Source organism: Bombus bifarius, unplaced genomic scaffold (assembly GCF_011952205.1).
Source record: "Bombus bifarius isolate JDL3187 unplaced genomic scaffold, Bbif_JDL3187 scf7180000009201, whole genome shotgun sequence".
NCBI classification, from domain to species: domain Eukaryota; kingdom Metazoa; phylum Arthropoda; class Insecta; order Hymenoptera; family Apidae; genus Bombus; species Bombus bifarius.
This window is the reverse complement of record NW_022884966.1, coordinates 1,261,679-1,283,656: the sequence shown is the minus strand read 5'-3', so window position 1 is coordinate 1,283,656 and position 21,978 is coordinate 1,261,679. Positions and strand designations below refer to the sequence as shown.

General features: G+C 31.3%; 2 protein-coding genes and 2 long non-coding RNA genes across 4 annotated transcripts; 3 read left to right on the top strand and 1 right to left on the bottom strand.

Annotated features, from left to right (window-relative positions):
• Positions 1–1,127: 1,127 nt before the first annotated feature.
• LOC117214550 (1,4-alpha-glucan-branching enzyme) lies at positions 1,128–5,341 on the top strand. The gene is made up of 10 exons (XM_033460736.1): positions 1,128–1,398; positions 1,523–1,692; positions 2,484–2,725; positions 2,842–3,051; positions 3,151–3,458; positions 3,546–3,746; positions 3,850–4,202; positions 4,283–4,467; positions 4,534–4,822; positions 4,886–5,341. Exons 1-10 carry the CDS (start codon positions 1,286–1,288, stop codon positions 4,891–4,893), a joined length of 2,079 nt encoding a protein of 692 aa, XP_033316627.1. The 5' UTR covers positions 1,128–1,285; the 3' UTR covers positions 4,894–5,341.
• Positions 5,342–5,504: 163 nt separating this feature from the next.
• LOC117214551 (mitochondrial import inner membrane translocase subunit Tim29) lies at positions 5,505–7,148 on the bottom strand. Its single transcript, XM_033460737.1, has 3 exons — positions 6,985–7,148; positions 6,105–6,206; positions 5,505–5,927 (listed from the first exon to the last, which is right to left on the bottom strand). The coding sequence occupies exons 1-3, from the start codon at positions 7,043–7,045 to the stop codon at positions 5,536–5,538; spliced, it is 555 nt and encodes a 184-aa protein (XP_033316628.1). The 5' UTR covers positions 7,046–7,148; the 3' UTR covers positions 5,505–5,535.
• A 3,347-nt stretch (positions 7,149–10,495) lies between these two features.
• On the top strand, positions 10,496–12,171 carry LOC117214574. Its single transcript, XR_004488898.1, has 4 exons — positions 10,496–10,516; positions 10,675–10,814; positions 11,100–11,225; positions 11,846–12,171. It is a non-coding gene; the product is annotated as an uncharacterized LOC117214574 (long non-coding RNA).
• A 6,091-nt stretch (positions 12,172–18,262) lies between these two features.
• Positions 18,263–19,145, top strand: LOC117214552. Its single transcript, XR_004488896.1, has 2 exons — positions 18,263–18,385; positions 19,090–19,145. It is a non-coding gene; the product is annotated as an uncharacterized LOC117214552 (long non-coding RNA).
• The last annotated feature ends 2,833 nt before the right edge of the window (positions 19,146–21,978 follow it).

Genomic DNA, 21,978 nt, shown 5'->3' with positions numbered 1-21,978 from the left:
AAATTCTGATTACTTAGTCAAACAAATGATGGACCAAAGTTTAAAAACGTTCAATATTTGTAATTTCTAAATCTTCTTAAAGTTTAGTACTTCATTATGTTTAATAACGCTTATTTATTCTTATATGTTTTACAAATGATGTCCTAAATTTTTGAATTAAGGAAATTAATAATAATGTATCAAATAAGTTTAATCCACTTTTTCTTTAATTAACCTCCTTTATTATAGTTCTCTGAGGATATTTAATTAATTTAATTATTGTAATATTAGTGTTTCTTATATAAAAATAAATGTATTGTTCATTTTACTCTCCAAAATGTACATTGATATCTAGACTATAAAAGTTATCAAAGCACTATGAATAAAAATCTAGAAAATATATAATATGCACTAATTTATTTACATATATGACAAGCAAGAGGAGAAATTTGTAAATAAATATTGATTGTAATATTCATCTTTAATGTATAATCTGTTTTGTTTCTACATGTTTTAATTACTTTATCAGTATTGTGATTTGTATAATCTAATTTACAAATATAGATGTAAATGTTAATAGTATACAATAATAATGACTACAATAATGATGAAAATTATCATATATATAAATTATGTATTATTATTTGTTGTTATTCTTCATAAATATTATAATTACATAGACTGCGGATAGACTGCACACAATATGAAAAAGATATAGGTATAAAGTATCCAAAGTATATAGTACTTACATACAGTCCCTTCGGAAAGTAAGTTAACAATTTTAGATTTAAATTTTTGGCGGGAGCGTTAATTTACTTTGCGGGGTGTATATTAACCTATAACACTTGGCAAATAAGACAATTTTCCACTGCGATTTTACTGTTTTAATTATATTCTCAAAAATATGAATTTACATACAAATTTGCAGTCGAATTATATTAAATACTTAGAAAATTTAAAGTAAGAAGAAATGATTTGGATCATTTCTAATATCATACATTATGTACTGTATAAAGAATGATAAAAATTTGAAATTAGCGCCAATTATAGTAAATTATTCGCCATATTTGATAGACATCGTTAAGTAGTAAAGCTTCCACTCTTAAAAGTCGTTTCATTGCAAGTACATACTTTATCGTGTTTTCGTATAATCGTATTTTTTTTTGGCCGGTAGAGATTCGATCGATAGAATTGTACTGAGGGTCACCTTGAAGTGTTACTTGAATTTGAGTGAAGCATAAGGTCTCGATATACTTTAAGTTGATCGCTATTTATTTTCTAATAAATTTATTTAAAAAAGATAAATATGGGAGGAAAATGGTCAAGTATGGATCCTTCTGAAGTCGAAGTTCCAGAAATAAATGCTTTATTGGAAAGAGATCCATACCTAAAACCTTATGAAAATGAGATTCGCAAAAGGTATTATGTACATTTTTAAACATATGTAAATGTCTGTTTTAGATACAATTAAGGTAATTCAGGATAAAATAATATCTAAATGACATCAAAAAGTGTTTATATGTACAATAATTTTTTTTACCAGATATGCTTTATTTAAAGACTATGTAGAAAAAGTGGAAACCGGCGATGGCACTTTGGATAAATTTTCAGAAGGTTATAAAACTTTTGGAATTCATATAAAAGAAGACAATAGTGTTATTGCAAAAGAATGGGCACCGGGTGCACAAGAATTATTTTTAATGGGAGATTTTAGTAAGTAGATTAAAACTATAAATTATGTAAAACTAATATAAAATTGCAAAAAGACAAATGTAACAGAAACAGCTTATTCAATTGTCCAATATAGAATATAATTAACACATTGAATATTGTATAGGCCGCCAACAGTCCACTGATTGTAGTTATTTTGTATAAAAGGAAATTTGATTATGAAATGCTTTAGAATATAATCAATCGATGCATAATTATCATATATGATACAATTATAATACTGAAGCCTAGATGAAAAGTCATGTCAAAGTAATTGAACATTTAACATGTTAATTATTAAATACCACTGTATTCAATTGTGTCATTGTATTTATTTTAGAAGATATAGCATGATATATTTGTTTATGTATAACCCAGTGAATTAATGCATTTTTTATTTATTTATAATACTAACATAATTTTAATTAAAAAATGAGATTGGGAAGCAAATGTTTGTTAATATATTAATTTTTATAAAAATCAGAGAAAGTTTTGTACTATATGTATTATATATACATATTTCAAAATTGAATGTATGGTTCATTTAGAGGTCATTGGTCTTAAAATCTTAAGATATGTTTACAAATTTTCTGTTTACAGATTTTCAGATATGGTTTATATCTATTATAGGTTCTAATATTTTTGTTTGGTATTAAATAATGTGAGAATTAGTTTGTCTTCTTTGGCAATTCACAATATAATACATAAATTCTTACGTAATAATATATAGCATAAGAGATGTATGAAATAAAAGTATTTTAAACATTATAATATTTTTATATTTTTATTTCCAGATGGTTGGAATAAGACAGCTAATTCATACAAAAAATTGGATTATGGTAAATGGGAATTACATTTACCTCCTAATGCTGATGGTAGTTGCCCTATAAAACATCTTTCAGAAGTCAAAATAATTGTAAAAGATCATAACAATGAATTATTGGAACGATTAAGCCCTTGGGCTACATATGTTACACAAAATCGAGCAGAAAGTGTTACATATAAACAACGTATATGGCACCCATCATCTGAAAATGTATATATATGTACATAAATATGTATATAATTACTTTATACAACTAGAAGTTTACATTATTTTCAATTAATTTCATAGTATATATTAAGACCTCAAAGTGACATATTTTTATTCAGGTTTATAAATTTAAATATTCCAAACCAAAAAAGCCAGAAAGTCTCAGAATATATGAATGTCATGTTGGTATTGCCACTGAAGAATTGAAAGTTGGCACATATTTAGAATTTGCTGAAAAAATAATTCCTCGCATTGTAAAACAAGGCTATAATGCTATTCAACTGATGGCTATTATGGAGCATGCCTATTATGCAAGTTTTGGATATCAGGTGTGTACCTATCATGGATAATCTTAAAAGGTTTGTTTATAAAACTAATGTAAGTGAATGTTAAATTTCATAACAATATATTTAATTAAATTTAATAAGGTGACTTCATTTTATGCTGCTTCATCTCGTTATGGTACACCAGAAGAATTAAAGCAGTTAATAGATACAGCACATCAACATGGTTTATATGTTTTATTGGATATGGTGCAGTCACACGCATCAAAAAATACATTAGATGGATTAAATATGTTCGATGGCACCGACGCTTGTTTCTTCCATGCTGGTAATCGTGGTCAACATCCGCTTTGGGACAGTAGACTTTTTAATTATGGAGAATACGAAGTATTGCGATTTTTACTTTCCAACTTACGTTGGTACATTGAGGAATATAATTTTGACGGATTTAGGTATTTGTTTATACCTTAAATTCACTAAAATGTCATTTTATCATATAATATTTACATTGTAAATACTTATAATATTAAATTTTATAGATTTGATGGAGTTACATCAATGTTATATCATTCAAGAGGATTTGGACAAGGTTTTAGTGGCCACTATGACGAATATTATGGTCTTAATGTTGATGTTGAAGGTGTAGTATATTTAATGCTTGCAAATCATATGCTGCATTGTTTGTATCCAGAAATTGTTACAATAGCTGAAGATGTTAGTGGAATGCCTGGGGTTTGCAGGTATAAAATGTTTTAAGATTGCAATGTTAAATAAGTTTTTCTTTTAGCATAAATTTTTCGTGAGTTAATTACTAATTTTTTCTTTTTTCTATAAATATTAAAGGCCAATTACTGAAGGCGGCATAGGATTTGATTATAGATTAGCTATGGCGATTCCTGATAAATGGATCAAACTTTTAAAAGAGGTGAGAGATGAAGATTGGAGTATTGGAGATATTTGTTGGGCACTAAGTAATCGAAGATGGATGGAAAAAACAGTGGCTTATTCAGAATCTCATGATCAAGCTCTTGTAGGTGATAAAACAATTGCATTTTGGCTTATGGACAAAGAAATGTACACGCACATGAGTATAACGAGTCCACCTAACCCAATCATAAGTCGTGGAATTGCTCTTCATAATCTTATCACATTAATTACACACGGATTGGGAGGTGAAGGTTACTTAAATTTTATGGGTTAGTTTTAAAAACATATTTTTGTAATTGTAACTTCTAATAATTTAGAGTTATATATTTCTTAATATATAAACTGTTAGGTAATGAATTTGGACATCCGGAATGGTTGGATTTTCCACGAGCTGGTAATGCAGATAGTTACCATTATGCTAGGAGACAGTGGAATTTAGTAGATGATGAGTTACTAAAATACAAATTTATGAATAATTGGGATCGTGCTATAAATACTCTTGAAGAAAAATATGGATGGCTGCATGCAGACCCTGTAAGGTTTAAATAAAAATATTTATGTATATTAACTCCAGTGATAAAACTTATATGCTTTTTATAGGCATATGTAAGTTGGAAACATGAAGAGGACAAAGTAATTGTTTTCGATCGAGCAGAACTTGTATTTGTGTTTAATTTTCATCCAATCAAATCATTTCCTGATTATACTATTGGAGTAAAAAATGCAGGAACTTATAAGGTTCTATTATGTAGTGATGATAAAGATTTTGGTGGGGAAAACCGTGTTGATACTAATGTACAACATTTTACCAAACCAGAACCATTTTCTAATTATTCAAATAATATGATGATTTACATTCCTTGTCGTACAGCTATTATTTATGTTCGAGGTAAGTCATTATAATATTAGTTATAGTAATGATAATTTACATATATCAATTTCTTAATTTCAGAAACTTAAGAGCTTTACAGAGGCATAGCCAGAAGAAGAATTGATTTTAGTGTTATATATAAATAAAAGTTACTATTTTTCCTACCAAAGTTTAGATTAATATGTAGTGTTAAGTAAGAGAAAACAAAATAACATATATTTAAAGCTTTGCAAAGAGTTCAGGAGGTGCAATTAATACAAAACAATTAAAAAAAGAAAAGTACAAACCAAAATACTCATGCCATTTTTTAAAGGAATAATTTTATTAAACAAAGGTTTACATATATATTTGACACATATACATACACATTGAAGTATGCATATTTACATTTGAAAATAATGTAGTCAAAAAACGCAAATTAAATAAGTTTGCACTAATAATTATGTACAATATGTTAAAAGATGTTTTATATTTTGATATCAAATTTTAGTATTTATAAATATTTTTAATAAAGGATTGTGTTTTTCAATTTGTGTATTAATCATTAATATATAGAATTGTTTTTTGGTTTTAAGAGAGCAAGATAAAAATAAATTACTTAAATTTATGTTATTAAATGCAGAAACAAATAATAGTAAGATGCTATATTGTTGTACTGTTGGATTGTTTGTTATTGTAAATTCGTATTTTTATTTTTTCATAAAATAAATAACTTTTTTTCATTTTTATGTTTATTTATATTTTACATCACTAAATTGTGCTTCATTTACATCGTAATCTTTCATTTTATTCTCTAAGATCCACCATTTATCTAAAAATCCAATATCTACCACTCTTTGATAAAAGGTTAGATATTGTATTTTTAAATAAGGACAAGCAACTTTGTACAAGGAACACATTTTGTCATAGTTATCTAACCAGATTAAACTAACTATACCTAAATCCAGCCGCCGCACAATTCCTTCATTGTAAGATTGGCTTAACCATTGTAGATATTGTTCAGACTTTGGATTACGTATAGCTTCTCCCACTTGCATTACTTTTATAGTATTTTCTAATAAATGTTCTTTGAAGGAACGCTCATCTGGATTATGCCTGCGTAGATATACATAGGATCCTAAAACTAATTAAATAAAGTTTTTAATATAAACATATATTAAAAATTTTTATCCTTTATATTTATTTTATACTTTAATCTTTTACTAGTCTCTAGAACAAAAATATACACTAATAACTTTTTGTGCTTAGCCAATATTGTTAAAATTATTATTGTTCGTTAATGAAACATAAATGTACGCACGAGAAAAATAAATAGATGCTTTAATAGGATGTTCTTTTAAACTTTTAGCAATATCCAATGCTGTTTCTTTATAATCCATATAAATACTCGTCCAATAGTTTTCTGCAAATAAAGGTTTATTTCAATTAAAGCAATCTTGTTTTCCTGAAATTTCTTTCTCATAAACAATTACTCGTGGTAATATTCAGACACAGTACTAATTTCAGCATTTGTTTCTTTTAAAAATCATGTTGTTTATTCTATGAAAATATGTACCAGTTACTATATCTTCAAAATATATTCACAATTCTTTCTAAACAATAACATTTAATTATACAATAGACTTTTGACAAAAAAGAGGTTCTCCTTTTTGTTCCTTAAATTCAATGCAGTCTTGGTCTTTATGTCTTCTAATATCTGCTGCAATTAATACTAATAATTGTGCAACTTCTGCATAACTTTTATTCATTTCTCTATAATAAGTTACAAGTTATCTTTTATCACTTACTATTCTTTCCTTTTCATGACATGTTAAGTCTTCTGATATATTAAAAAATATTGATATTAATTTTTCCTGGCGTTCATTATACAAAACAATTATACAAAATAAATCTATTTTGCATTCAAATTGTTTCCAAGAATTACCAGATTGCAGAATGTAAATAAATGTCAGAATGTTAGTATGATGTGAAAGTAAGACAATTTTTCATTAAAGACCTACTGTACTATTCAATATTATTTTTAGTAAGAAATGGTTTACGTATTTTCAAGCTACTATAAATGGTACATATTCTTGTAGAATAAGCAACAAAACATTAGATCATCCTCTCTAATACGAAGTAACAAATAAAGAGATAATATCCGAATATTAATGTAATTGTAGCATAAAAGAGCTACTCACTCCATCGTTGGAGAAGCGCTGCTCTCATTGTTGCTGACATTTTGAAAATTTTCTTTCTCATTACATTAGTAATATCAGGTAATATAAATTGTTCGTCTTAAACTTGTAGCATGCTTGTAACATACTATTGTGCTTGTAACATACTATTCTAGTTATTCTAGTTACTTACGTCACTTTACGCCTGAAGTTATCTGTTTATTATCTCTCTAGATTTTGTAGTAAGAAATGTTACTTCTTTTATAAATGAAGAAAAATTGATAATTAGGATTTATTATGAAGAAGAAGATTTAAAATGTTGTATTTAACATTTTGGAACGACTTTACATTAAATTTTGTTTATTTTAAAATCAAGTGACGAATTAAATTTTGTTTGAACCAATCGGAATTAATAATTAATACAAAGATTACGCCAAAAAGGAAATTTATACCTAAGTGAATGAAATAATTATGATTCGTATTTATTAAACTTGTAATATCAATGTTGAAATGAATATAGAATCATTCATAATATTTTTTCAGTTATAACCAGGTACGATGTTTATGTTGTATTAAAATTGGGGTTATCCACGTGGTTAAAATAGAAATTGAGAAATCTAGAGAACTAATATCTTATCTTTCAATTTTTTGAAAATTCCGTGTTTGTACAAAGAATTCATTATATACGATTATTTACATTCAAAATAATAGTAACATTCTCATGCATTCAAATAAAATGAAGTAAATTTTAAACATTATGTAAATATAAAGGTAGTGATGGATAAAATTGAAACTATTGGTTTGAAATAATTAAGGAAACTTTATTGATCTTTGTCATTATCTTATAATTGATAATATTGTTTTAAATTTATTAAATCATTTATATTTCTAAATTTTAATGTATTATTGGGCTGGCAACTAAGTGATTGCGGATTTTGTCATTACCACGTAATGTCATTAAATTCATAAATATAATTAAACGTAATGCTAATTACGTGCACCAATTAATTACGACGATTTACGTAATTCTAATTTTTATCCAACGTCTCGTTTGATGTAGCTGTTACAAAGTTCAACTGTAACGATTATATATACATATAACGTGACAAAAGATTTTTAAAACAAACATGAGACAACTGCCAAATATGAAACGTGAGGCAACTAATGTTAGATAAATTCTTCTCGTCAAAATTTTGAGAATCATTTTCTTGCAATATACATATGTACGGTGTTATCTATGTATTTGTTGCGTTGTATAAGAGAAGATGACTTAAATATCGTATCTTGAAAATACGTAAACAATTTCTTCTTAACAATGACATTTAACAGTACAGTAGATTTTTAACGAAAAACTTATCTAACTTTTACGTCACGCTAATATTCTGACACCTGTTTACATTATGCAATCTAGAAATTCTTAGAAATCATTTGAACCGTGAAACAGATTTATTTTCTGCAATTCTTTTGTATAATCGAAGCCATAAGAAACTAACATCAATATTTTTTTAATACATCAAGAGATTTAACATATCACGAAAAGGAATGCATACTAGTCGATAATAGACAACTTGTATCTCATCATAGAGAAAAGATTAAAAGTTATCCTGAAATTGCGCAATTATTAGTATTAAATGCAGCAGATATTATTAGAAGGCATAAAGGAATAGACTGCATCGAATTTAAGAAACAAAGGTGACAACTTTTCTTTTTGTTAAGAATTTATTGTATAATTAACCATTATCGTTTAGTAAAGAAACTAATTATGTATTTTCGAGCCACGATAAATGGTATATATTGTCGTAGAATAAATAACACGATGTTTAAAGATTCCTTAATCGACTTAAACGTTATTTTTAGGCCCACTGTCCACGAAGAGTCGCTTCATAGACGTACTAGACGCGTTGATGCTAAGAGCAAGTACTAAGTACGCTTCCATGCAGTGTTTATTGTGAAGTAATGTGCACCTGTCCATGAAACAGCAGCAAACGGTGTTCGTCGCTACATGTTTTCATCACGATGGCTGTCGCTAACATTGTCAGTAGCGAGGCGTACGTTACAGCTATAAACGAATGCAGCGATACAGGGTGAAAAAGGTTTTACTCGTTGCTCGATGTTTTAATAACGAATAACGAACAGACCACGGATTTCTGATGTAAATTCACATTTTCACGAATACGATAAAATACAGCATCTAGATAGAGATTTGTTTTATCCATTAAGTACTACAAGAAGTACTGTACATTGAATATCTTATATATTTTTACGTATTATGTGCATCCCATGCATTTTTGTATCTTCAAATTTCTCACAATTGCATAAAAAATCCGTAGTCTAATAACGAGGTAAAATGTACCTTGCTGTACGTTTCGTAGACTGAATATCGTCATGTCTAATAGACTATGCTTAGGCTTTTATGGAACGAAGCTTCGTGGACAGTGGATCTTGCAGTGCCCTCCTTAGAGCGCCAGACCACCAAGTATATTGTCAATATTTCAAGATTCTCAATTAAAAGGATCAATATGGATTGTCAATATTTATTGACAAACCTTATTTTCACTGAGAACTTTGATATATTGGCGATATTATTGATTGTCCGAGGGCACCCTTAGGAAGAAATTTTCATATCTAGGATATTTTCAAGCTACGACAAATGGTTCGTATTCTCGTAGAATAAACAACACGATACAAATCATGTTTTCTTACGCAAAATAACAGCGACAGTACTATGTCCAAACATTACTGCGAGTAACTGTACATTGCCGAACGCGCGACTACGATATTCCACAATTTGACTGATAAAATTGGTAAGTGATTCCATTGGTAACGCCTTCTTCTTTTTCTTTTTACTTTCGCTCGTTTCTCGCCCTTTGAAGCCTGATACCTTTGCTTGTGTTATAGTATACGTATACGTCTGCCTCGACTGAATACATGCGCGTGTTACTCGGCAAGCAGGAGAACCCGTCGACGGGTTACTCACCGCGGGCGACGCTCCATCGATCGCGTCGCTTTGCGAGGGGTGGAATCGTGGCCAGAGACATTGTCGAAGCGAGAGAGAAATTAATATCAGAGTAGGAGAGAAGAGGCCAGCCAGGAGAGAGGGAGAAAGGGTGAGCGGAAGGGGAGACGAGGAGAAACGACGAGAGACGAGGAACAGTAGGGAAGCCGGGACTCCCCTATGTCGACGTTCAACTCTGCAATGTCGGCTCTTCGAGGGTGTATTTTATGGTGAAATAGGGGAAATGAGGAGCGACGAAGACAGGTTATACGTAAAAAGGAACGGAGCGTTGTAGACATAAAGAACGGAAAGGAGAGGCGTAGGGAAGGGGAGAGACAAGATAGAAAAAAATAGATAGGGGGTAACAGAGAGCGATGTGGTGGGAGAGAAACCAGAGATTATAAAAGCTATGAGAGAGGAGGATGAGCGCTGGTCGAGGATATAAGATATCCATGAGAGGATTGAAAAAGGAAAGAAGTGTAAGATGGTGGGAGGAAGGAAATTGTAATATCAAACGAGAGAATTTAAAAAGTTATTTTATATGTATTTCATCGATGGATCGTATGTAATTAATTGGACAATTGTATCTATCAGAAATACATATAAGAAATATAAGAATAAGAATATAAATATTTATTTATTTGTTATGTATTTTTTATTAATTTCAAACTCTTTACTTTACATGTTATATATGCTAATACATGTATATGCATTTGCAGAACCAATATTTTCGAGTTCAGATGTATCATGTACAGGCTGTTCCAAATCTCAACCGGTGAACCTTGTCAAAATGTTTGGGAGGTCATTTTGAGTAAAAGATCTTATATATTCCATGGGTCGATTCGTCTTCCTTTTCAAGGTATAAAGGGGAAAGTAGTATGAAATACAAGTAATCAGATGCATTCAAGCTATTCGATGATAATCATTTATTTCAAATTATTTTCTACACTGATTCATACTGGTCTACACAAATTGTTCAAAATCATCTTGTTTCCATGTACGAAGTAGTTAAGTAGCTCGAATGTGTCTGATTACTCGTTCTTTATACTTTCCTTTCTCATATCGAGTTTTACAAAATCAAAGTTAAAATATCTTTTTTTAACTAATCACATTTTGAACCAAGTACGTTAATACTTTTTCGCAGAGAATTAACAAATTGCATCGAACGATGTGTGGAAAGATATATAGTTCCATTTAAAAAAAGAAAACGAAGTTCACCTTGAAATCTCAGAGGCACGTCAACTAAGATAAGATTCGTGACATTAGAAAAGTAAGTTTTATTTGAAACACTTTTTCGAATAATGTGTACATTGCGAGATATTTGTGTGAGTGGCTAAAAATGAAACACCCTGTATATGATCGCAGATATAGATTTTGGTTAGCAACAAAGGAGTTATCGATTGTTTGAATTTTTAGTAGATACTTTTATTAGGGAATATGCTTTACTGGATATATAACATACACAGACGCATAATTTCATATAAAAGTAAACATGTACAGCGGCATTTTATTCGTTGTATGTATAAGTATAGATTAATAAAAATCACCTCTTTAGAAAGTTTTCATTTTCCTTTTTTAAAGAAAGAAAGTTAAGAGTAGTTGTTATCAAGTTTATAAACTAGCAATAACAATTGAATCGTAAAGAAAGGAGAAATCATTTTCCTACTGAAAGATATTTCTACAGAAAGTTGTTCGTGGATAAACTTTAAACGATAATTTTGCGGAAACATTGTAGAGTTTGAAATACTTTTATTGTGCAATGAAATGTTATCGTAGTTTCGTATATTTTACAAAATCTCGCATATTATATGAGAAACACGAGTAAAGTAAACAATAGCGGAATACTAATAAAAATACGGAAAATTATAGTACAAGATTATTTTTGCACAGGTCGAAAATGAAGAATTTCACACGTGATGTAAGAAGTATGAAATATTTTGAACAACATCGACGTAGAAGGTAACGCAGCCCAAGTCCATATCTACATATAATTAAGATCGCAAGAACCTGTAATAGAAATTGAGGATAGGAAAATAATCTGCACGTTAACCACATTTTTTTTTAGTAAAAATTTAATTTATATAATAATCGATATTATAAAACTAGTAGTGGTATAAGCGAGAAGATGACGAGTTTATCAAATTGCAGAGGTATGAAAGGGTCGATTAAACAATCGCGCAAAATCTTTCACAATTTAGTGGTTCAATATGCCGATCCTAAAGCATTATCATACGTTAATTAAAAGTTTTAAGCCTAGCTAACCGAACGTGTATAACAGTAGATTAAATCGATGCTTTATTATCAATTATCTCTCAGAGCAAATCATAAATCAAAATCAAACTCGAGCGCTCTTTTCATACGAGCTTAACTTCTTGACGTACGATTTAATTGAGATTAACTTGTCATTATATACTTCGCGTACAATATTATTACCATTTCTTTCAAGATTCACTTCCAACATCTATTATCCAAATGTTCTACTATACGAACTTTTTGCGTGCGCCCATTACCATTATATTTTATCCTTTCTATACTTACATATTATTTTCCTACTACTTTAGTACAAAGCTACTGTTATACACGTTAATATTTTGTGTATAATGATACGAACGTCGAAACGAAAGGGAAGATACTTCAAAAGCTAAAGAAAGCTGTGGAAGCGTTATCTCTTATCGTCTATCTATACCATTATTTGCGCGTAATCTTGTGAACTTTCTTTTCACCGATCTAGATTAAATTATATCATGTAGCAGAAAAAAACAATTTCTTATTGTATATTGTACTAAATTGTGGGAACAAAGGTTCTTTAGAAAAAAAAATGCGCTATAAGATTCAAAAGCAACACTGACTGGACCTATGCATTTCTTTCCTTATATGAAATGTGAAACCAAAAAGATTTATTTTTATATTTTGCCATCGTGTCTTTGTGCATTTTAACCATTTTCTAGATATATGAATGAATATGTACAAATTTTATATTAAAGCTTTTTTACCTATTAAATCCTATTTTATGGTTGTGAAAATGTACTTAATTCGATGGATTGTATATATCCTGATTAACAAATATCTTTCCCAATAAAACTATATATTGATTTGTGAAGAGAATTGGTCGCTTAATCCTCAGCAAATCTTCAATTTTATGAATCTGCAATAGTCTTCAATAATTAATCTTCGATCGTTAATCGTCATAATCTTCCGCATATTGGGAAAATTTTATATGAAAAATTGATAAATTATGCATAAACTGAAATTATTCGTAAATGAAAGAACAAAAACACAAATACGCACACGTATGGATATGTATATGTTATAATAACCCATTAAAAATGTACATAATATTATAACATATTCATTGAATTAATTCATTCTATACTTACGTTTTAATTTAATTCCTTCTCTTCTATTCTCGTCTCTTTCTCCTTTTAATATCTAATACTTTTTCATTTTTCGTTTCAGTATTTAATTAAAAACTTAATTTTATGGATAATTTTGTCTTCCTGATACTCGCAATGTATTTGCTTAGACTTCTTTATATTTTAATTCCATAAATTGAAAATGTATGTACTCCTAATACATCGCACGAGTTACGTATCTTATTGATACAACCATACTTACAATCAGTATTTTGCAATAGTCACAATACCTGCAATAGAGAAATCGTGTAAAAAAATATAAAATTATGTTTAAAAAAATAGAGATGTAACAAAATAAATGCAGTGCTGTTAAAAAAGAAAGATAATAACGGGCGTCAAATCTTTAAAATGCTCACCTTCTTTACTTTTTATCAATAATTCTTTCACTTATTATATATTATACATAACTAAATATTTAGTCGAGATTTAATTCTCTATGGAAAAATAAACAAGCACATTTACCTCGTCAATATGTTTTGAGTTTCTCCTAATAAATGGTAATAAGTAACGAAATCATAAATATAATAAAAAATTGTTTAAAATAAAAACTCCTCGATTTACTACCAATTAATGTTTTGTTTGTATATTTATTTAATGTACCTTTTAATGTATAATATTATAACTGGGTCCGCATAATGTTTTCGCTGTCCAAATGGATTCACGAATGGAAAATGTTTAAGAGGCGCTGGAACAAGGCATGAAACGATACGATATTCTAAGCTTGAAATGATCCAATGAAAAAGAACAGGTTGGTGTTTTTGAAGCAAACAAAATACTTTATTGTTAGATATTATAGTACAGTACGTGTAGCCCGTGACACATTAAAACAGACCATTTAGTTACATTTTAAATAAATAGCCTCCTTACTCCATAACCAACCTTGATATGACCCAATTAGTCTTTCTTTCTTTCGTTCGCATTCTTTCATTCTTCTATTCTTATACATGCTTGCACACATACGCATACATATTCATCATTCGTTCATCCGTTCTTTCTGCTTTTATCCCCATTTCATTCTGTTGATCTGCCATCTTTCTTCTTTCTGTAACATTGTTTAAAAGCCAATTGTTAACAATATCAATTTCACATGCAACAGGGTAGAGGGAGAGTGAGACGACTTTTTATTAGAAAAAATAATTTTCGCTCAGCGTGTACTCTTTTTTTCTTCCCGTTTTTATTTTTTTAAAACTTCTCTCTCTCTCTCTCTTTCTCCTTCTCCTTTGCTCTCTATTTGCTCGCTATCTTTTATCTTTCCATCACTTTCTTTATCAACATTCCTTTTTCATATTGTTATTTAATATTCGCAGTAGCGTTTTTCGTTCCGTCGCTATTCTCGCAAGTAGGACGAAAGCATTACCGAATAGATTTTTCAAGAGAACACGTCTGATGAAACGATTCGTCTTCAAGGGTTATTCCCCGAAATTCACGTTTCCATTCGTTCTCTTGTGACGCACCGTTTCGAATTTTTATTGCCTCTTCTATTCGATATTGTGTCGTCTTGCTGTCGTCCGCAAAGCTGCAGTATGATTCCTGCGCAGATTAAACGGGTATTCATTTTAATCTGGGTCCAAAGAACGTTTTCGCATTTCCTTAAGAATGTAGTATACTCAAAATATATGTAAATGCGCGTGAAATTTTGTGGTGGAATTAAAAACATTACAAAACAACTTTTAAACCACGATCATCCCACGCCTCGGACGAAGTAAATACACGTCACTCAGGATCTTCCCTTTCATAATGTATGTATATCTCAAGATCAAAGTTATTGGAGTTGAGATCCCCTTTTCTACATAAATATCCAGTTTCCCTTTAAAACAAAAATGAAAGTTGAAACATTTTATTTACGTTTCGCTCTTACATTTTGCTATTTTCCAATTTTTATTAACGATTCTGGCACAAGAGACGAAAACAATTCCACGAATTGAAAGTTACTGGAATAAGAACGTTGGAATCATGGTAAGTATAAAAAATGAACCTATCAACGTGATCTTTTTTTTAACCTTTTTATTCTTCATAAAGAAACTATTACCGATAGCAAGATTATTATAAAGAATTTGCGAGTCTTATCGAACTAAACAAATTAGCAAAATTACAGACTAGAATTTCCCATAATCGAAACAAAAAGCGTAAAAATCCACTTTTGATCCGATTTTAAACGATTACCCTTAAAAGTATCAGTAGAAACGAAAGGAAGTCTTTACAATTGGTTTCCTCGTTCGTATCCAAAATTCGTCATGCCAAATTTCTATTCACAAGCGAATTCACGGTGAAATATAAATAGTTGCAGCTGAAGTTGCCGGTCAGGAATCAGAAAATCATTAAATCGCCAAATCGTTGATCTGTTTCCAATAGATTTCAATTGTAACGTTTACTTTTACAGTTATCCTATGTTATTTTATCGTCGTTAAACAGAATATAACCTGTAAGCTGGAATCTGAAATAAGAAAATATATTTCTTAATTAAAAAAATTACTGAATAGTAATTTTAACTTTTGATTTCATTAATTTCCCAATATCAAAGTTAATTGTAGTTCAAACAAACGTTTAGCGTTTTCATGATTTTTGACAGTCTTTCATTGGAATATTTCGCGACGGCACAAAAAGGTTGCACAACTTACGTACATGTATATAAACATATACATATTATATATATATATATGCACGTACGCGTGATATCTATTTTTTTATGCGTGTACATACGTATAATAGCTACAAATATAGTCACAGGCCAACATTTCGTAGTACAACACAGCACAATCATTGTCGTATCATTATTTTTTCATGTCCGATAGGTTTCACATTATATTACGGTATCAAGTTTAAATAATATAATCGTAATAATATATAATATATATAATATATATAATATTAAAATTGACCGAATATATTCTATTGACTAGGCACACTTAGTTTATAACAAGAAAAAAATTGTTTCCCTTTCGTTCGCTCTCTCTCTCTCTCTCTTTCTCTCCCTCTTTCTTTCCACACTTGCATCCTTTCCTTCTCTCTCTCTCTCTCTCTCTCTCTTTCACTCTTCCATTCATTCCTATTCTTTCCTCTTACATTTCGTTTGTCCTTCGTACATATGCAACCCATTCTATAGGCTTGCAATTTAATGCCAATTTAGTGCATATTCTGTTCTCCCTTTCTTCGAGTTTCTTCCTCGTTCCATCGAGTGTTATTAATTAACAGACCGCGAATTTTTATGCAAATTCATATTTTTATAGACACAAATAAAAGGAACGGAATCTAAACAGAGACCTATTTCACCTACTGAATATTATAACGAATACTATATTTTGAATATTTGTGTTTTATATGAATTCTGGGTACTTTTGTATCTTCAAATGCATAAAAATCCGCAATCTACTAATTGATAATATTAATTAATATCTATCGATATTACCAACAGCATTTAACATGCGGACAAGATAGCAAACAATTCATTCAATAGTCGTTAAACTTCATCATTAACTCCAATACTTTTCCTCCTCCTTTTCGTCTTAATTCACTCTTTCCATCTCCCTTCTTTTCTTATCCTTGCCCCTTTCCGACTCTTTCTCGCCATTTCTCATTCTTGTGCAGCTCCTGCATATTGCTCACATACTCACACGTACATACATATTTAATAGTAAATATTATCGTTCCTTACCATAGTATGAAAAAATAGAAACTTCTGACAATAAAAACCAAACAAACGTGAATTTGCGTTCAAAGGGGTAAACGTTTCGTGGATGCGCGAATGTAAAGTGCATAGATCACTGGAAAATTTTCACTCGTCTACGATGTAGAAGAAAAGTTTTGTATTTTTCACTTACCCATATTTACCCAAATCTTATTCGTTTGTTCTGAGAATTTTGTAAAAGTCGATTCGTTTTAACGGCTGAAATCGCGCATCCGTCCATACCACTTTGACTCTCTCTTAATCGTTTACAATATCGTCGTTATTATTATATTACTCGTAACTTGCTCATCTCTTTGCGTTTCCGCAACCTTACACTATCTATCTCTTTTTCCTCCTCTGATTTCTTAGGCCTCCAGTCCACAAAACGTCGCTGCATAGGCTAAAGGCCTCTATACACGTTGAAACATGTTGCGACGCATGCACCGACACTGGCGACATCTAGGTATCATGAAATTTGCACCAGTTTCAGTTTACCATCGCGTTACCGATTTTCCAGAATTTATGGTGTGATGGTAACGTTGAAACAAGCGAGTCAAAATGCCTGATTGTTTTTCAACGTCCGGTATTATTATCGATAATAGGAGGTATGTTAATTATAAAAAACGTTGGGATAAAGTCAATAACGCCATCCAGCAATAAACAGTACACTTACGCGCTAGTGAACTCGTTAGACAGTTACTTTTAAGCGGTCAGCCAATAAAGTATTCTTGTAAGAAACGCAACAGAAATAAAGCGATCAAAGATTACAGATGTACAAGTTCGATTAATCACTGTTCCATCAGTTTTGCCAGCAAAAGATAAAGAATTAAAGACTAAAAAGAAATGGGTAGAAAGATGGTTAATCGAGAGAAACAGATTCTGAGTCCACGTTATTAAAAGCATTAGCAACGTATGAATCGAGCGACTATAGAAATTATTTGCTTACGGACAGCTCTGCTTTTCAACGTCTATTGGAGACTCTACTGTAAACTACATTCGGTATCGGTGCCATCCTCTACGCGTTGGAACCTGCCTCCCCATCAGACCTTGCTCACCAACTAAGACGGGATACCGAACTACATACATTGTAACCTAATATCATGAAACCTAAGCGTCGATGCCAGACGATTCCCTCAATTGAGGGAATACACGACGTCGCGTTACTTCCCACTGCCACTCTACAGTACGTCGTTTGTGCCACATGACATGAGTTTCATCTGGGACGTTGTCTATAGTATGGCTCATAACGTCACGAGTCCACTAACAGCGGGAACTTTTCCCTTAATTCTCTCAATCTGGTAACGCTGGATGCGTGCATCGCAACATGTTTCAACGTATACAGGCGCTTTAACAGTAAGTACGCTATCATGTGTATGGAAAATGTACCTTGCTGACAGAGCTACCAGACGGTTTTTTTAATCGTACCTGCCATTGCCACCTGTCACTGTTTACGTGATTTTTCGGTCAATACGCGACCTAACCTTTACGATTGTATCGAGAGTGGCAATGGGAGTAGGGGTAATCTGCCTGCTTGTTGTTCGCTTCGTAGACTAAACAAGGCGTAGACGTATCGTCGCGTCTAATAAACTACGGTTAGGTTTCTACGAAGCGACGCTTCGTGGACAGTGGGCCTTGGTTTTCGCCTTTCTCTATGTGTTCTATCTTCATCCCCTTTACCCGTCTCAATCCCCTATTCCCGTTTATAGTCATAATTCAAATTTGATTCCTTGAAGTAGTCACGATCAACTTATACTCTACTCCTGCATTTGTTTTTGATACTATTGAATATACGTTACATATATTTTCATATATGTATTACATGTACGTGTATACGTGTATATATGTGCACGCGCACGCGTGTGTATGCGCACAATGTAATATATATACAAAAACACCTACGCACACCTGCACGCACACACACATATGCATATGTGTGCACGCACGAAAATGTACGCGTGTACGCGCGTGTTCTTCATATGTATATAGGTATATAAGTATCGTGTAAATACTTTATATAGTTTCATGTATGTATTAATGTTGTATATATGATTTTTCAGTGTAACCTGCTCCCGCGTACGACAGCGGACAAAAGCAAGTTTAAATACAAGTGGTAGAAAAAAATAGGATAATTTTACAAAAGAGAACTGGATTCGGCGAAAGAAACGAATAAATATATAAGACGCGACTGTCAGCAAACAGTGTAGTGGAAAATATCTAACACAAAGGCTCCTAATACGTGCATACAGCAACATACTTCAACTTTCTTCTGTCCGCTACTGTAAGTTTCGCTTGTTTTTGATTATTTCCCGTTACTCGATCGATACATGGAATGCTCATAATCGATTAACAAACTAGGTAGTCTCAAAGAAACGACGAGATCACGAGAAATGTTTATAACGTATGTGTAAGTATCGTGTACCTGGTGTGTACGTGTGTGCTCGCAATTAGGTTACTTGTTCCTGTGTATACAAAATAGGTTTATTCGCTTGATGGCGATCGTGTAGCGATGTGTGTGCATTTTTGGCCGATAATTTACGCTAAGAGACTTAACAACGTCAGATATACACGATACAAAAAGAATTGTCTGTGCTGTTGATTACCATGTCGCGGGATATCTTCGTCCCAATTAATACGGTTGTATACTATTTTCGATTGATAATGAATTGGTTTCAGTGCGCCCAGCAACAGCTGTGCATCTTTCTGTTCGTTAATCGGCAAAGTTTCACTTGCAATGGCTTTCTTCGTGCAACGTCAATCGTAACAAGTGCATCGCAGTTCTCGAAAACTATTCAAAACAATTCTGCGGTCCGCCTAAAGCTGCGAGATTGAGATTTTGAGGATGGACGTAGAACCTGTTTCTCCATTTTTTTTCTTCATTTCGCTTTAACGTGCCATTAAAAAATGGTACCCCGTAGAGGATGGTTCTCAGAGTTACTTTTTAACATCTTTTTCGAGTAGAAAACAATAAGCTTCTCGATAACGATCAACAGTAATTTTTTTTTTTTCAGATTACGAAGCACAACGTTTTTGCGAGAACAGTGAATCCATATAGAAAAATAGAAAATCTTTTTACAAAACAAATGGCATCAAAATAATTACGTTTGATTATTCCTTTCAGTTTTTTTCAATATTATTATTCGTTTTATGTTATTATTGCTACATATTGTTCGATAAGTTTCTAAATATGTATATGTTTTTAGGGTCGATAAAATAAAAACCTCAAAGTTTAATATTAACAAATAAGACGGTCTTCTGTCGGTGTATGGTATATAAACGTAAAAAGTTCATCGTAACGATATTACGCACGCTCACGGGTTTTACGAATCATATTAGTAGGCCTAGGTGTGTTAATTGTGCAAGATTTTTTACGTTTATCTTCTTACGGTGTTTTATTATCAATGCTCCATAAAGGCGTTTTACAGTTTATTCTTGTAAGTGAAAAGCATAAAACAAGATAGTTGTGACTCGTGTCTTCAGCCATCTTTAAATCTTATTCTTTTTATTCGTTCGAAAGTATCATTGACTCGTGTAAATATCTTTTCACAGACTGTGAATTACGTTATTTGTTAAAAAGTTAGCGTTAGCGTTTTAGTTTAGTAGTTACTTTTCAATTAAATTTCGTGTATCACTCTTACGGATGGAAAAAGAATCATACAGGATTTCACCAAACCGTAAAAGACGTCGATGTATTCACTGAGAACCATAGTACTATAATAAGATTGGTTACGATATGTAGAAACAAATCGGATAAAGTCAATCGCGTCGGACATCGTAAACAAAGCTCAACGCCCAAAAACTTTAATACGAGCCGAATAAATTCGATTTTAATCGAAGTTTGTGCAAACATAGTACAAGATATTTAATACGTGCCGTGTACGGAGATATCAATTAATAACTCGGCATTAAATACCCTATGCTCTAATCATACGCGTACGTTACAGTTAATTTTATTCAAACGTGATATCTTTAATTTTTACCACTCGCTTACTTTTCACAATCTTCTTTTTTTTTTTTACATTTTTTTTCTCCTTTTTCGTTTTTCTTCTTAATAATACACGCGTTCGCGTCGAACGCTCGACAAATTAGGATCGATAAGAAAAATAGACTAGATACACATGGAGAAACGAGCAACGTAATTTCAACGTTAAAAAAATAACACGAGTCGCTTTCTGTCGTGTTTTTCCCTACAGCGTTACGTAATTCTTCTTTTTTTTTTTTGTCTCAAGCATACACGTTTATCTTAAAATCCATACACTCATCCTCGCCTGTCTTCTTGTCGGCAAGCCCTTCCTCGTCTTTTTATTTCTTTGTCTCTTTCTAGTCTTTCACAAGCACGAAAGAGCGCTTGGTCGATTGCAGTTTACAATTCAACGTACAAATATAATTAGAAAAATATAATTGGTAGAAGAATATAGAGATAGAATAGAGTTAGAATCAATTGGCTTTTTTTTCTCTTTTCTTTTTTTTTTCTTTTTTTTGTTATCGATTAAATGTTAATATTTGCTTCCCTCCCCCCATATTCGCTGGAGCATCAAAGTCTTGCTTTAAAAAAATTACATAACTATTTGATAAGTATGCGTAAATGGTAACATCTATGGCATTCACGCGTCTCCCAACTCTCACGCTAACACAGTTTTCACATTTTCTCTCTTTCTCTCTCTCTCTCTCTCTCCCTTTCTCTCTCTTTCTTCCCTTATTTTTCACACTACAGCTTTATCTTCTTCTTGTTGCCCACGATAAAATACGATTAGAAAGGTATCTCACTTGTCGCTATTCATTTTATTGATCAATGGAATTTCAAGGTTCTTAGTTTCGCGTCTCGATTAAAAATCGTTTTTCACGTGTAGTTGCACACCGAAGGGAACAGTATGTATTAAAATGTCGTAAAAATATATGTATGTGCCCTCTGATCCATTTCAGAACTGTATTCCACTTGCCTATCAAAA